Source organism: Gekko japonicus, unplaced genomic scaffold, assembly GCF_001447785.1.
Source record: "Gekko japonicus isolate JY-2015 unplaced genomic scaffold, Gekko_japonicus_V1.1 scaffold1469, whole genome shotgun sequence".
NCBI classification, from domain to species: Eukaryota; Metazoa; Chordata; class Lepidosauria; order Squamata; family Gekkonidae; genus Gekko; species Gekko japonicus.
This window is the reverse complement of record NW_015163133.1, coordinates 117803-134148: the sequence shown is the minus strand read 5'-3', so window position 1 is coordinate 134148 and position 16346 is coordinate 117803. Positions and strand designations below refer to the sequence as shown.

General features: G+C 44.9%; 1 protein-coding gene across 1 annotated transcript in view; it reads right to left on the bottom strand.

Moving 5' to 3' along the window:
* Positions 1-1872: 1872 nt before the first annotated feature.
* Positions 1873-16346, bottom strand: part of RNF103 (ring finger protein 103) — a 60052-nt gene continuing 45578 nt past the window's right edge. Inside the window, exons 7-9 of the mRNA XM_015406945.1 lie at positions 8457-8578; positions 6552-6666; positions 1873-2079 (exon numbers count right to left, since the gene is read on the bottom strand). Coding sequence (XP_015262431.1) covers positions 1943-2079; positions 6552-6666; positions 8457-8578 — 374 coding nt within the window. The 3' untranslated portion in view covers positions 1873-1942. The remainder of the gene's footprint in view (positions 2080-6551; positions 6667-8456; positions 8579-16346) is intronic.

Here is a 16346-nt window from a genome sequence, read left to right as displayed (position 1 = left end):
TCGGGGAGGAAGGGGGGGGGGGAAAGGCGTTGAGGACAGAGGAAAGGGTCCTATCGCCCACCACAGCAGCAGCACCACACTCACGGGGCGGCTGCCGCCTCCGGGCAAGGTCTGGTCAGGCTGAGGAAACAAAACCTGAGGGGAGGGGAACGGGAACGGGAAAGGGAAGGAGGAAACGGACCGCTGGAAACAGCCAACCTCAGCCAGAGGCTGCAGCCCGGCCCTGAGTCTCAAGAGCGGCTCACAACCCACCCTTGTCCCCCCCTTCCCCTCCCCACAACAGACAGACACCCTGCGAGGGAGGCGGGGCCCAGACAGAGCTCTCCTGGGGACTGCCGCCGAGAGAACTGGTGACTGACCCAAGGTCACACCAGCAGCTGCTGCTGCATGCGGGGGAGGAGGAGGAGTGGGGGAATAATCAAACCCGGCTCTCCCACATTAGAGTCCCACTGCCACTCTTAACCACTACAACCAAACTGGCTACAAAGAAACAAATGGAGATGTATTGGCCAAACAGAGAATGATGCTGGGGCCTCAGGGGACCTCCAGCTGGGACCCAGAAATCCCCCCCTCCCCCTTCAGCAGCCCAGGGCCACCCACCACTGAGTTGGATGAGTAAGTAAGGGCATCTTTACAGAGCAGTCCTTTGGTTCCTATGTACTCCCAACTGAAAGACGGGGGGAGAGATCGCACCTGAAAGGGACCTGGCTCCTGGGAGGGGAATAAGACATGAGAACAGGCAGAAGACACAGCTGCACACTCATACTATATAGATCCTGGTCCTCTTGCAGGAGCTCACTGGGGGGAAAGCGCTCAGGCAGAAAACAAGAGGCCAGCCTAGATCCCACTTAGAGAAAAGAGAGGAATAAGCTGCTTATAATCAGATAAGCAAGACTGGTATCAAATATACTCTACCAGCTGCTGCAAGATGCAGCTCATCATCCCATGCCAGAAGACCGTGTGTCCCCCCCCCCATGAGTATAACAACCCACTGTTCAGAAAGCCAAACCCTCCACAGTGACATCACCAACATAGCAAATTAGTCACTTCCACTATCCTTGCCGTTTCTGCTCCCTGTGCAACCACAGGAAGAAGTGATGGGAAAAAACAACCCGTGCCCTGAGTCTTCTGTTACTGTTCCATATATGTTCCAGGCTGTGTGGTACAGTGCCATCCATCCCCACACGAATAAGCAAGAGGGAATATTTATCTGTGGGTTTGATGATCTTCAGCAATTGCTCTGCTACTCGTTTCTTCGGAGGGACTCGTCTCTCAGCACCCACCAACGCAGCAGTGTTTCCTTGGTCACCGAAAGCAGGATGCACTTTAACTTGCCTCCACCAGTCATCTCAGAAAGCCATGGTAGGCCGGGTAAAATTTTAGTATATTGTTTAAGACAGCAAAGGAACTATATTCCTTTGATCAAAAAAGAGAATACAACTTACTGCCTCTACTGAAATAAATTCACAGTTTTATAAGTTTTATTCTGAATTGTACAGTAAAGGCAAAGAAATTTCAGAAAATATAGAATTAATATAGAATTAACTGTGTTGTCATTTTTGATACCTTTTGGTAGAGGAAATTCTTGGAAACTGGTAAATGTAGTCAACCCATCTACCTGAAAGAAATTTATCAGCTCACTGGCAGTAAAATGTTCAAAGCTGTTTATTAAAGTCCAGTAGTATCACTTCAGAAATGTGCACAATGCTGCTTATTTTGGCTGTCTCAGCCCATAGAAGTAATTTTGAAGAGACAGTAATTAAAGCATAGATTCAAAAGTGGGGCTTTTAAAGAATATATATATATACACACACCACACACCACTTGCATTCCATATAGAAAGATATATACAGGAAAATCTTGTGTGTGCAGTTTTACATTGTAAAGGCATAACTGAACAGCCCATGGCGAAAATGAATCAAACTGTACAGGAGTTCTACTCTTAGCTACGGAGAGTAGCTAACCGTGACTGCATGGCTTCAATATCTTCTTCATCGTCATCAATGGCCGCTGTAGCCCCTTCGGGCTCATGCTCTGGAAGGGCATCAGTAACTTTACCAGGTGCTTTACCTAAGGCTCCTGAAAAGAAACAAAGGAGAAATATCAACAACTGAAAGGATACAGTAAAATGTTAACCCAGAATCCTGCTGGTGCTGTGCAAACCTTCAATTTAACTGTCTGAAATACACAGTCAATTTTATATCAACGTCTTCCTGTTTCTATGAACCAGCTTCACCAACACTTGAAGTCCTAATACAGGAAGGGGACTATGACCTAGTAGGCATTACTGAAACTTGGTAGGATGACACTCAAAATTGGAACATTAGGACTGAGGGGTATAACTCATTTAAATGGGACAGACTAATAAGGAAGGGCAGAGGAGCGGCATTATATGTAAGGGAGGTATATACTTAGGAGGAAATACATGAATAGTCTAGTTGAGAGTCTCTGGGTAAAAATAAAAGGAGTAAGAAGTAATAGTGATATTATGGTGGTGGGGGGTCTGCTATAGACCACCAAGCCAGGCAGAGGATTTAGATGAGATACTCCTAGAACAGATTACAAAGTTCTCAAAGAGATGGGACATGGTGGTCATGGGAGACATCAATTACCTGGATATCTGTTGGAACTCCAACTCTGCTAAAAATGAAAGGTCCAATAAATTCATGACTTGTCTTTCTGACAACTTCATTTTCCAGAAAGTGGAGAGGGAAACAAGGGGATCTGCTATCTTGGACTTGCTTCTTACCAACAGGGAAGAACTGGTTGACAAGGTGAGAGTAGTGGGCACCCTGGGTAGTAGTGACCAATGTAATTTTGGGATTTACAGTCTTGGGGAAGGTAAAAGCTGTACGTAGTCATATAGGTTGGACTTCAGGAAAGCAAATTTTGACAAACTTAAAAGTTATGCTGGGTAGAATCCCCTGGTCAGAAATACTTCAGGAGAAGGGAGCTCAAGAGGGACGGGAGTTTCTCAAAAGCGAAATACTGAAGGCACAACCACAAACGCTTCCTATGAGAAGGAAAAATGGGAAGAGCCTAAAGAAGCCAAGGTGGCTCCAGAAACAGCTTTCTAAAGACTTGAGAAATAAAAAAGACTCATTCAGAAAGTGGACGGAGGCCCTTATAACCAAGGATGAATATAAACAAATGACCAGGGCTTGCAGAGAGAATGTTAGGAAAGCTAAAGCTCAGTATAAGCTTAGGCTAGCGAGAGATGCTAAAAAAAAAAGGGTTCTTATGTTCAAAGTAAGAAAAAGGAGCAAGGACACGGTAGGCCCATTGCGGGGACAGGAAAGTTAAATGGTAACACGTGATGAAGAGAGGGCAGAACCGCTCAATTCCTACTTTTCCTGAGTCTTCTCTTGTGAGGGAAACAGTGCTCAAGATGGCAAAAGCAACACATCATGAGGGAAGGGAGCTGCAGCCTAGAACTGGCATAGGGGTAGTTTCATTAAATGAAACGAAGTCCTCGGGGCCAGATGAATGGCATCCAAGGGTACTAAAACAACTTGCAGATGTAATTTCTGACCCTATGTCCATTATTTTTTAGAATTCTTGGCAAACAGGTGAGACGCCAGAAGACTGGAGGGGGGCAAATGTTGTCCCCATCTTCAAGAAGGGGGAAAAGGAGGATCCGGGGAACTACCGACCTGTCAGCTTGATATCTAAACCTGGGAAAGTTTTAGAACAAATCATCAAACAGACAGTCCTTGAGCATTTAGAAAGGACGGCTGTGACTACTAAGAGCCAGCACAGGTTTCTCAAGAACAAGTCCTTTTTTGAGAAAGTTACTACTTTGCTGGATGAGGGGAATGCTGTAGACATAGTTTATCAGGATTTCACTAAGGCTTTTGGTAAGGTTCCACATAATATTCTTTTTGACAAATTGGTAAAATGTGGATTGGATCCTATGACTGTTAGGTGGATCTGTAACTGGTTGACAGATCGCACCCAAAGAGTGCTTGTGAATGTGCCTCAAGGATCTGTCTTGGGACCGGTTTTGTTCAACATCTTTATCAATGATTTGGATGAAGGGATAGAGGCATTGCTTATTAAATTTGCAGATGATACTAAATTGGGAGGGGTAGCAAATATGGTAGAAGACAAAGATACAGGATGATTTTGACAGGCTGGTAAACTGTGCTAAAACAAATAAAATGAATTTAATGGGGATAAATGTAAAGTTCTCCAGGTAGGAAAAATCAAATGCATAATTATAGGTTGGGGGAGACTTGTCTTGGCAGTAGTATGTGCGAAAAGGATCTAGGGGTCAGCAGTGTGATGCGGTTGCTAAAAAGGCAAATGCAATTTTGGGCTGTATCGACAGAAGTACAGTGTCCAGATCATGTGAAGTGACTTTGCTCTGGTTTGACCTTATTTTGTTCAGTTTTGGTTGCCACAATTTAAGAAGGACATAGATAAGCTGGAATGTGTCCAGAAGAGAGCAAAGAAGATGGTTAGGGGTCTGGAGACCAAGTCCTATGAGGAAAAGGTTGAAGGATTTGGGTATGTTTAGCCTGGAGAGGAGACGACTGAGAGTTGATATGCTAACCATCTTCAAGTATTTGAAGAGCTGTCATATAGAGGATGATGTGGAGCTGTTTTCTGTTGCCCCAGAATGTTGGACCAAAACCAACGGGTTGAAATTAAATAAGAGGATTTTTTGGTTAAACATTAGGAAGAACTTCCTGACAGTTCAGACGGTTCCTCAGTGGAACAGGCTTCCTTAGGAGGTGATGGGCTCTCCTTTGGAGGTTTTCAAACAGAGGCTAGATGGCCATCTGACAGCAATGCTGATTGTGTGAACTTAGGCAGCTCATGAGAGGGAGGGCAGGAAGGGTTGCCTCAGTGCTTATCTTATGCGCCCAGGGAAATGCTGATTGCCACTTTGGGGTCAGGAAGCAATTTTTCTAAAGGCCAGTTTGGCCAGGGATCCTGGAGGTTTTTTGTCATCTTCTGGGTGTGGAACATTGGTTACTGTGAATGTGGAGGGGGAGGTATTTGTGAATTTCCTGCATTATGCAGGGGGTTGGACTAGATGACCCTGGAGGTCCCTTCCCACTCTATGATTCTATGATCAACTACAGGACTGGAGGGAAGCTAGCAACCAACAGAGAACTTTCCTCGTGTCTCTTTAGGCTAAAGAGAACATAAGAGACTTTAACTGCACATATTCAAGGGTGTAGTAAATTTCTGTCTGCGCCCAAGGCAAATTCAACATTTTAACATAAGAACATAAGAGATGCCAATGTTGGATCAGGCCAAAGGCCCATCCAGTCTAAAACTCTGTCACACAGTGGCCAAAACTACCAGGTGCCATCAGGAGGTCCAGCAGTGGGGCCAGGACATTAGAAGCCCTCCCACTGTTGACCCCCCCCCACCCAAGCACCAAGAAGACAGAGAATCACTTCCCCCCCCGTCCCTATCTATACCTTGTGGCTAATAGCCATGGACCTCTTCTCCATATGCTTATCTAATTCCCTTTTGAAGCCGTCCATGCTTGTAGCACCCACCACTTCCTGTGGCAGTGAGTTCCATGTGTGAATCACTCTTTGGGTGAAGAAGTACTTCCTTTTATCCATTCTAACCCGACCACTCAGCAATTTCATTGAGTGCCCACAAGTTCTTGTATTTTGAGAAAGGGAGAAAAGTACCTCCTCTATCCCATGCATAATCTTATAAACCTCGATCATGTCACCCCTCAGTCGTCGTTTCTCCAAGCTAAAGAGCCCTAAGCTCTTTAACCTTTCTTCATAGGGAAAGTGTTCCAACCCTTTTATCATTCGAGTTGCCCTTTTCTGCACTTTTTCCAAAGCTATAATATCCTTTTTGAGGTGTGGTGACCAGAACTGCACACAGTATTCCAAATGAGGTCGCACCATTGATTTATAAAGGGGCATTAAGATATTGGCTGATCTGTTTTCAATACCCTTCCTAATAATCCCAAGCATAGCATTGGCCTTTTTTATTGCAGTCACACGCTGTCTTGACATTTTCAGTGAGTTATCTACTACAACTCCAAGATCTCTCTCTTGATCAGTCTCTGCCAGTTCAGACCCCATCAATGTGAATTTATATTTAGGATTTTTGGCTCCAATGTGCATCACCTTGCACTTGGCCACATTGAACCCCATTTGCCACGTTGACGCCCACTTGCCCATCCTTGACAGATCCCTTTGGAGTGCCTCACAATCCTCCCTGGTTTTCACCACCCTGAACAACTTCGTATCATCTGCAAATTTAGCCACTTCACTGCTTACTCCCATTGCTTACTATTACGACACAGTTTTTACCGATCCAATAGAATTCATATGTGCTCCAGAACATCCCTCCCAGGCAGGCCTAGTGAGTCATGAAAGTGACGTTCAGATTCCTCTGAAGGTCTACCGATGGCTACTCAACAGCGTACAGCACCTGGTGCTCTCATTGACTCAGCACTACCTGCCACACTGAAGTCTAACAGAGCAATGGCACTGTAAAGAAAGGAGAGGACTAGGCACTAACAGAAACACACACACGTTCATACACACGTACACTCTCATACTTACCAGCTGTGATTTCAAACAAAATTTTATCAACTTCCATCTCTGCCTCCTCTTCCATGTCCTCTTGATCCTCCATGCTTTCAAAAGTATCCTCCAGCATCTCTTCTATAATACCTGCCTGAAGGAATTAAGATGAAGATGCTAGCAGACAAGATGTTTCATATACAAAGAACAGGACAATATAGTTCTTTCCGGAAATCTGGCCTCTTTCTCAGCCATAGCTTGGACTGCTCTAATCATCTGCATTATATCTTATATTCTAATAGCAAAGTTGGGATATCTTTGGATACTTACTGGTGATTGAACTGTGAATGTGCAAGATAGATTTTTCTACAAACCTGAAAAGGGGCCCAGGTTTGCAGAAAAATGTGACATCTAAAACAACACTAGGCATTTTAAACAATAAAAAATTATAAAAGGAGAATCTGTTGCTTTAAGCAACAGATTTCCTCAGTGGCTGTCTCTAGGCAACCACAGTATCCTAGGCTGGGTTCTGTCAGTAAGAAGCAAGGGCAGGGCCCTTTCCATGCCTTTTTTGGCCTTTGAGGGAGGAGTCTTTGTGGCCAGATCTGGGCCCAGGGTTGCCAACTCCAGTTTGAGAAATTCCTGGAGATTTTGTGGTAGAGTCTAAGGAGGGCTGTGATGGGGAGGAGAGAGGCCTCATGCCACAGCGTCCACCCTTCAAAGCAGTCATTTTCTCCAGAGGGACATATCTTTGTTGTCTGGATTCCAGTTGTGATTCTGGGATGTTTCCAGGTCCCACCTGGAGGTTGGCAACCCTAGGCCTGGAAGCAACCTCTGGGTGACTTGATACCACCTGACTGGTGTGACCTAATTAGGCCTGGACCACTTTCAACAGTAACACGTTCAACAGCAGCCACCCTACGAAAACCATCTGGTGTAGTGGTCAGAGTTTCAGAATAGGGTCTGTGAGACCCAAGTTCAAATCCCCATCATCTTGCTGTGGAAGCTCAGTGGGTAGTTCTGAACCAGTCACAGACTTTCACCCTAATCTACCTCACAGGATAAAAAGGTGGAGAAAAGAAAACTGCCAGCTGCTTGGTCCCCACTGTGGAGAAAGGTGGGGTATGAATGAATACAAATAATACATGTAGCTGAAGCAGGGAGATCATGTGGGGGGGGGGATTGCCAGGAGGAAGGAAAGAGGCTAGGAAAGTCCTAGAAAATTCTTTTTGCGGGGGAGCCTGGGGATGGTGTGTTTGAGGAGGGCATATAATGCCATAAACTCCATCCTCCAAAGCAGCCATTTACTCCAGGGGAACTAGCATTGCCAACATCCAGGTGGGGGCTGGAGATCACCTGGAATTACAACTGCTCTCCAGATGACAGAGATCAGTTCCCCTGGAGAAAATGGCTGCTTTGGAGGATGGACTTAATGACACTATACCTTGCTGAGGTTGCTTCCCTCCCCAAACCTCACCCTCCCAAGGTTCCACCGCCAAATATCCCCCCAAATATCCAGGGGTTTCCCAACCTCTATCTGGCAACCCTAAGAGGAATTGATCTCTGTAGTTGGGAGATACATTGTGATACCAGGAGATCCCCAGCCCCCACCTGGAGGTTGGCAACTGTAGAAGGAGAGGACACAGGAAAGGGGGAAAACTATGGGGGCTTTCAGGAAAGGGCGGGAAAGAGGAACTAGTGGGAGAGGTGGAAGTGGGATGCCTCCCGCAAGTCCTTGTGGGTCCCCACTTGTTATCTATAAAAGCCACACAGAAAAGGGAAAACAAATGCCAGGAAGGGATGTTCAAGCAGCCACAACTGGAAGAGAAGACAAGCAGAGGAGACATGCTCTGAAGTAAGTACTGCCCCACAGCTAACACCCCTTCTTTTGCTATAATCTGTTTCCAGATTATACAAGAAGAACGAAGAAGCTGCTACACTTACCTTCATCATTTCTTTGGACAATTCTCTCATTGTAGCCTGAATTTCAGGTATCTTCACTAAGTTCTGCATGGCCCTCATGACTTCCGTGCTCTTCTGTAAGGACCCAGCCACTCTAAGAACAGCTACAAAGAGAAGCCACAGTAGTCTTTCAGGTCAAACTCGTAACCATGAAAAATCATCTTCAGCAATTGAGGGTACTGCTTGCCACCAATTCAGATCTTTTAATCAGTTGCATCAGAAGTTGTCTAGGAACCCCAAGATTACAAGCTCTCAATTTCCCCTGTCACTTTGTAAGCTTACAAAGCCAACATGAAAATTTTATTAAAACATGGAGTTTTCCCTTTACACTTTTGAAAAAACACAGAGCGCCTAAGATAAGACAAATGGGCCATCTAGTTCAGCGTTCAGTTTCAGTGAATGGCCAAAGGCCTCTGAGAAGCCTGCAAGCAGGAAGAGGAAGTTCCCCTAAAGAGATTTTCTTTAGCTGCTAATAGACTTATTCCCAATGATTATATTAATTTAAAGTTATCAAAGTCACTAGCAATGGAAAGGGATATATATGCTGCACTCTTAGTCAAAATGAGCTTCCAAATTAACATTAATAAAATAGAGCACATCAAAACAATTTAAAAACTCCCTACTACTTTGAGTCCCACTGTGTCAGGTCTTGAACAAAACTCACTCCCAACAACTCTCTTGGCAGTGATTTGTTTATTGAGAAATAAAGAGGTTTCAAGCGTGGACGATCTGTGTCAGAACTAACTCCCTTGGCAGCAGTTCTCATATTATACATAATTCAAACAGACACCCCCCATAAGAACATAAGAGATGCCAATGTTGGATCAGGCCAAAGGCCCATCCAGTCCAACACTCTGTATCCCACAGTGGCCAGAAATACCAGTGCCATCAGGAGGTCCAGCAGTGGGGCCAGGACATTAGAAGCCATCCCACTGTTGAGCCCCCCAAGCACCAAGATGACAGAGCATCACTTGCTCCAGAGTCCCTATCTATACCTTGTGGCTAATAGCTACTGATGGACCTCTGCTCCATATGCTTATCTAATTCCCTTTTGAAGCCGTCCATGCTTGTAGCTGCCACCACCTCCTGTGGCAGTGAATTCCAAGTGTTAATCACTCTGGGTGAAGAAGTACTTCCTTTTATCCGTTCTAACCCGACGGCTCAGCAATTTCATGGAGTGCCCACGAGTTCTTGTATTGTGAGAAAGGGAGAAGAGTACCTCTTTCTCTACCTGCTCTTTCCCATGCATAATCTTATAAACCTCAATCATGTCACCCCTCAGTCGTCATTTCTCCAAGCTAAAGAGCCCTAAGCGCCTTAACCTTTCCTCATAGGGAAAGTGTTCCAACCCTTTTATCATTCGAGTTGCCCTTTTCTGCACTTTTTCCAAAGCTATAATATCCTTTTTAAGGTGTGGTGCCCAGAACTGCACACAGTATTCCAAATGAGGTCTCACCATTGATTTATATAGGGGCATTATTATATTGGCTGATCTGTTTTCAATACCCTTCCTAATAATCCCCAGCATAGCATTGGCCTTCTTTATTGCAGTCACACACTGTCTCGACATTTTCAGTGAGTTATCTACTACAACTCCAAGATCTCTCTCTTGATCAGTCTCTGCCAGTTCAGACCCCATCAACGTGTATTTATATTTAGGATTTTTGGCTCCAATGTGCATCACCTTGCACTTGGCCACATTGAATCCCATTTGCCATGTTGACGCCCACTCGCCCATCTTTGACAGATCCCTTTAGAGTGCCTCACAATCCTCACTGGTTTTCACCACCCTGAACAACTTCGTATCATCCGCAAATTTAGCCACTTCACTGCTTACTCCCAACTCCAAATCATTAATAAACAAGTTAAAAAGCAGTGGACCAAGTACTGATCCCTGCGGTAGCCCACTGCTTACCCCCCTCCACTGAGAGAACTGCCCATTTATACTCACTCTCTGTTTTCTATTAATTAGCCAGTTTTTGATCCATAAAAGGACTTGTCCTTTTATCCCATGATTTTTGAGCTTACTTAGGAGCCTTTGATGAGGAACTTTATCAAAAGCTTTCTGGAAGTCAAGGTAAACAATATCTATTGGATCCCCCTTGTCCACATGTTTGTTCACCCCCTCAAAGAACACTAACAGGTTACTGAGGCAAGATCTTCCCTTACAGAACCCATGTTGAGTCTGCCTCAATAGGTTTTGTTCATCTATGTGCCTACTAATTCTTTCCTTAATAATGGTTTCCACCAATTTACCCGGTATCGACCAGTCCAATCATACCAATACATCCAGCCCGCCAAAATCTACTGTGCACCATTAGCCCTTCTCCAACACCTGCAAGCATAGGGTTACATTCCACAGATGCACACTCACATGCTCCCCCCTCAAGGGCCAGCCAGAAGGAAACAGGATGATAAGCATACAGAGCCAAAGTCAGACTGGCAGTTAAGAAACCCATATGGCAAACAAGGCCCGAGTTTGGCACACTGGTCAGGAGAAAAGTGGGCTATAAAGATGTAGATGATTATTACGTAGCCACAGCATAAGCTACTGTCCGAATAACAGCAATGACTGCAATAGGAAAACAGCAGCAGAGTCCTAAAATATGCATTTGCATGGAAACCGGCAGTCCTTCAAATACTTGCTCTTGGGTTGGTTAGGGCTTTAAAAGTAATAACTGGTACTTTGAACTAAAGGATGAAACTGATTGGCAACCAATGAAATTCTCCTAGAGCGGACGAGATGAGTTCCCTATGCTGTGCCAGTAAACAGCCTTGCTGCTTAAGTTTCTAAACTGTCATCAAACACAGCCCCAAGTGGTGATCTAGTATGAATGCAATCAGGACCTGGAGAGCTGTGATTGGTTTCCTGTACACTTCTCAGAAAAGGGTACAGCTAATTTGTGGTTTTGTTGGAGGCTGTCATCAATATGCTCATGTCCTCTATTTTACTGTACAAGACAGTCATAATAAAATGATTAGAGATGCTAAAGATGATTCGCTGTTCAGAAACCACATCCTCTCCCCTGGAAGGGCAAGCCTGCTACTGTTCAGACTAATGTCTTACCAAGAACGCTATTTTTAGAATACTATATCCTCGCTAGTAAAAACCTCTATTCTCCTAACCTGGGAGTGTTTGTCTGGGCAGAGAAACTTCCACAGGTGGTGATGTCAGTTCTGACATGCTCAATTGATAAAGGATAGAGGACTGGGGTACCCTCTATTAAATTATATGGCCTCTAGGTTGGCAGAGACATTTGATTGGTATCAGTGTGATAATAAGGACATTATACTGTTGGAGGCTTCACTTATGGATGGTATAAATCTGAGAGATTTCTTCGGGAATCAAAGAAAACTGGTAACAACCAACCCCATCATTAGTTCAGTTCTGAATATACAGGACACTCTTGAATCTAAGCTTGGCCCGGGTCTTGCTCCTCTCTCTTCACTATTATATAATGAATAAATATATTTCTGTTTTGTGAAACCTTAAGATTTGTAGAAACAACCATTTAGTCAGTTTAGACAATCTAGTTGGGTTATGAAACTGTTTTGAAAAAGAATGTGATTAAACCTGCATTCTTTTAATGGTATACACACTGCTGAGAAAACATGATGGTTGGGGGGGGATCGCCTTCTGAATGATTCATGAGTGAGTGCTGCTTGGAATGAAGCCTGAATTCTTGCTAGAAGCTAACATGACGAAGTTGAGGCTGTTGTACTTTGGTCACACCATTAGAAGACTCACTGGAAAAGAAAACGCTAGGAAAAGTTGAAGGCGGTAGGAAAAATACAGATTGATTCAATGAAGGAAGCCCCAGGCTTCCGTTTGAAAAACTGACCAAGGCTGTTAATGATAGCAAGACACACAGGCGCGCACACGTTTCTGAAGTTTGTGTTGCCAAGACATATTCATTATTATTTGGACAACAGCCCTCTAAACGATATCAAGCGTCAAGATCCTGGTTAAATCAGTTCTCAACACCAGTCCCTTTGAAGAAAGCTAACTTTATTGAGACTTTGACAGATACTGTACTGGACATGAGCTATTGTTAGGACTGAAGTTGAACGCGCGAAGGTTACAGCTATTGTGGGTTCAAGTAAAAGCACTAAAGATCAGGACCCAATCACCCCACGGTATTTGCCTGCCAGAATTAATAGTCAACTGCTCCCCCACTAAGCACATACCTCTCCCAGAGCATCCCTCCTGCCAAAACTAAAAGTTGCCCTACCCCCCCTCAGACACGTAGCCTCTACATAGCAAGAAAAACAGAACAACAGACATTTGAGAAGCCAGGGCATTTGGCCCCACTAAGGTGACAAGCCTCTGGCGCATCAAAGAGAGAGGAACCTCCTCTCTCAATGGCAGGCAAGCTGTACAATGCATAAGGGGCCTGACATACTGCCCACCCAAGACCTCTTTCCCCTTCGATTTGTGAGGGTATTTGTTATGGAATGCACAGGTTAGAGAGGGGGCTCTAACATGTGTACATTTCACCCACTCATTATGCTATTCTTCAAAGTCCTTCCATTTGATTAAATAGTACAGTAGGTTTCTTTTCAACTTAGAATCAAGGATCTCTTCTACTTTGTGGTGGGGTTCACCATCTATCATCAGAGGAGGTGGGGCAGCTGGACGAGGTTTCCATTTGTTCGGGCCCGGATCCTTTTTTAGCAGACTGAAATGAAATACAGGGTGAATATGCTTTAGAGTCTTGGGCAATGTTCCCTCTAAGCTGTGGAGTCTTGTGAACAAAAATTCTACTTTGTGAGCTACTTGCAATAAAGTTGTGAGCGAGCAATTTGGCTCCTGCATAATTTAGTTTGTTCTGGAGCCCTCCTTCCTGAGCTAGGACAAAAATGTGTGAGCCGGAGGCTAAAAAACTGTGAGCTGGCTCACACTGACTCAGGGTAGTTCTACAGCCACTTTGTTCAAGACTTTCAACACTTTGAATGGGCCAATATATTTCCACCCCAATTTCCTCCCAGATTTTTTGTTGAGAGATACACTGAGCCCCCAGGCTGCAAGTTCCATTCAGGAGCCCTCCCTTTATCAGCTTGCTTTTTGTAGTCCTCTTTGGCCTTTCTCAGAGTCTCTTGGATTGCGGACCATCGATATTTTAGGTCCCCCCTCCACGATTGCAAGTCTCCCGGTTTGGGCTCCTGGGTAGTCACCGTGGGGAGAGGGGCTCTTTCATACCCGTGCACAGCCTTAAAAGGGGAGAGGCCAGTGGAAATGTGTACTGAGTTATTATAACTATATTCTGCGTGAGGGAGGAGGTTGACCTAGTTGTCCTGCTGGTAATTGGTGAAGCACCGGCAGAATTATTCTACCACTTGATTCACCCTATCAGTCTGCCCATTCATCTCTGGGTGATAGGAGTTGCCGAGACCTTGTTCAATGCCCAACACCCGCAGCAGCTCCTTCCAGAATTTAGCAAGGAACTGCGATCCCCTGTCCGAAATGATCTTGCGGGGAATGGAATACAGCCAGACGATGTGGTGCATAAAAAGCTTGGCTAGTGACTTGGCCAAGGGCAGTTGTGTGCAAGGAATAAAGTGTGCCTGCTTGGAGAATGTGTCAGCTAAGTCTCAACCACACCCCAAGTCTATCAGAGCCTGTACCCGTACGTGGGTACCCAGCTCCGGGTTCAGACCAGTCACAGTCTTCTTCCCACTGGCTGTCATGTTGCGGGAGGCAGGATAGTGCATCAGCCAGAGAGCTTGACTTCCCAGGGAGGTGCTGGAAGGTAAACCAAAATTTAGAGAAAATCTCCACTCAGCAGAGTTGCTTAGCATTCAGGCGCCTGGGTGTGCATAACGCCTCCAAATTTTTGTCTGTCCACACTTCAAACAGCACTCTTGCCCCCTCCAGCCAGTGCCTTCAAGCCATAAGGGCTAGTTTGATGGCAGCCACCTCCTTGTCTGAAATGAATAAAAGCTTGTGCAACACCAGGTATTCCCAAACAGTTACAGAATAACCAACCATATTTCAATAAATCATCTTTAGTTCAAGTTTATCCTAGAATTTAGCTCTATCTTTCCTCTGGACCACATAGATCCCTGAAAATCTCTGGGTCACACTACCAGAAGCAAAGGAGAGAAAGTTTGGAATTCCTTAAATTCCTGGTGGCAGCAGAAAATACCAAGTTTACAAAAAGAACACATATAAAGTGAAAACCAGTCTTCCCAAATAAGAGGATACCACACCCACCTAAATCGAAGATGCCCTGTTAGCCCTCCCCCAGAACCTGCAAGCTTAGTATCTAGCAGCGTCTGCCATTCAAGGTCAAGCATGCATACTTCCCAGAGAGGGAGACCCCCGCTTAACACCCTTGCAAGCCAGTGCGCACTTTTGCAAAGCTGCTTTCACATCTCCACACTCACAGACTCCCATACACCCTTCCCCCTACCAGAACGACCGAAGGCACACAGAACCAAAGAGTCAAAGAACAGCAATAATCATGGCAAACAAGAGCCGAGTTTGACACCATATTTATGGGGTTCATTTTCAAAAGTTCAGAAGGGAAACCACCAAAGTCTGGGGATTTCCCTATTTTCAGCTCCTTAAATTCACTCTGCATGGGGGGGGGGGTCTGCCCATAAAATCAACTTAGAAATTCCAGTTGGTGCAGAACCCCCATGCAGCCTGGTCACTCCTGTGTGTGGGGAGGAACTTGCACATCACATCCCTTGTGCAGTCACTCCACTGGTTACTAATCAGTTCCTGGGTCCAATTCAAGATACTGGTTATCACCTAGAACAAAGGCTGAGTCCAGGGGCATCGTTAAGACCAACAACGTTTTACTCAAGGTATAAGATTTTGTGTGCATGCACACTTCTTCAAACAGTCTGAAGTGTGTTTGCACACAAGAGCTTACACCTTGAATAAAACTTTGCTGTTCTTAAAGGTGCTACTGGACTCAACTTTTGTTCCGCTGCTTCAGACCGGCACTGCTACCCACCTGGTTATCACTTGTTAAGCCTTTAATGGCCTGTGGTCCTCAGACCTCTAAGGCCGCCTCTTCCGCTAATGCTCTGCCCAACAGCATCACTCATCTGATGGGTAAGATCTACCCTTATCATTTATGCGCCTTCTCTGCAGCAGTTCCCACCTTGTAAAACAGCCTATCTGAGGAGGTCAGGCAGGCCCCTGCAGTTCTTTTATTTTGCAGAATGGGCAAAACAGAAATGTTCAGGACAGCATTTTTATAAATAGATTAGAAATATGGTATAATAATGGAGGATGCTTTTATAAGAGAACAAGAGGGAATCCAACATCCACTGGATTATGGAAAAAGCAAGGGAGTACCAGAAAAACATCTACTTCTGCTTCATTGACTATGCTAAAGCCTTTGACTGTGTGGATCACAACAAACTGTGGCAAGTCCTTAAAGATGGGAGTACCAGACCACCTCACATGTCTCCTGCGAAACCTGTAAAAGGGTCAAGAAGTGACTGTTAGAACCAGTGTTCCCTCTAAGCTGAGTTAGTGTGAGCTAGCTCACAGTTTTTTAGCCTCCGGCTCACACATTTTTGCCTTAGCTCAGGAAGGAGGGCTCCAGAGCAAACTAATTTATGCAGTAGCCAAATCGCTCACTCACAACTTTAATGCCAGCAGCTCACAAAGTAGAATTTTTGCACACAAAACTCCACAACTTAGAGGGAACATTGGTTAGAACCGGATATGGAACAACTGATTGGTTGAGAATAAGAAAAGGATGTATATTGTCACCTGGTTATTTAATTTATATGCAGAGTACATCATGAGAAATGCCGGCCTGGATAATCACAAGCCAGATTTAAGATTGCTGGGGAAAACAACATCAGATATGCAGACGATACCACTCTAATGGCAGAAAATGAAGAGGA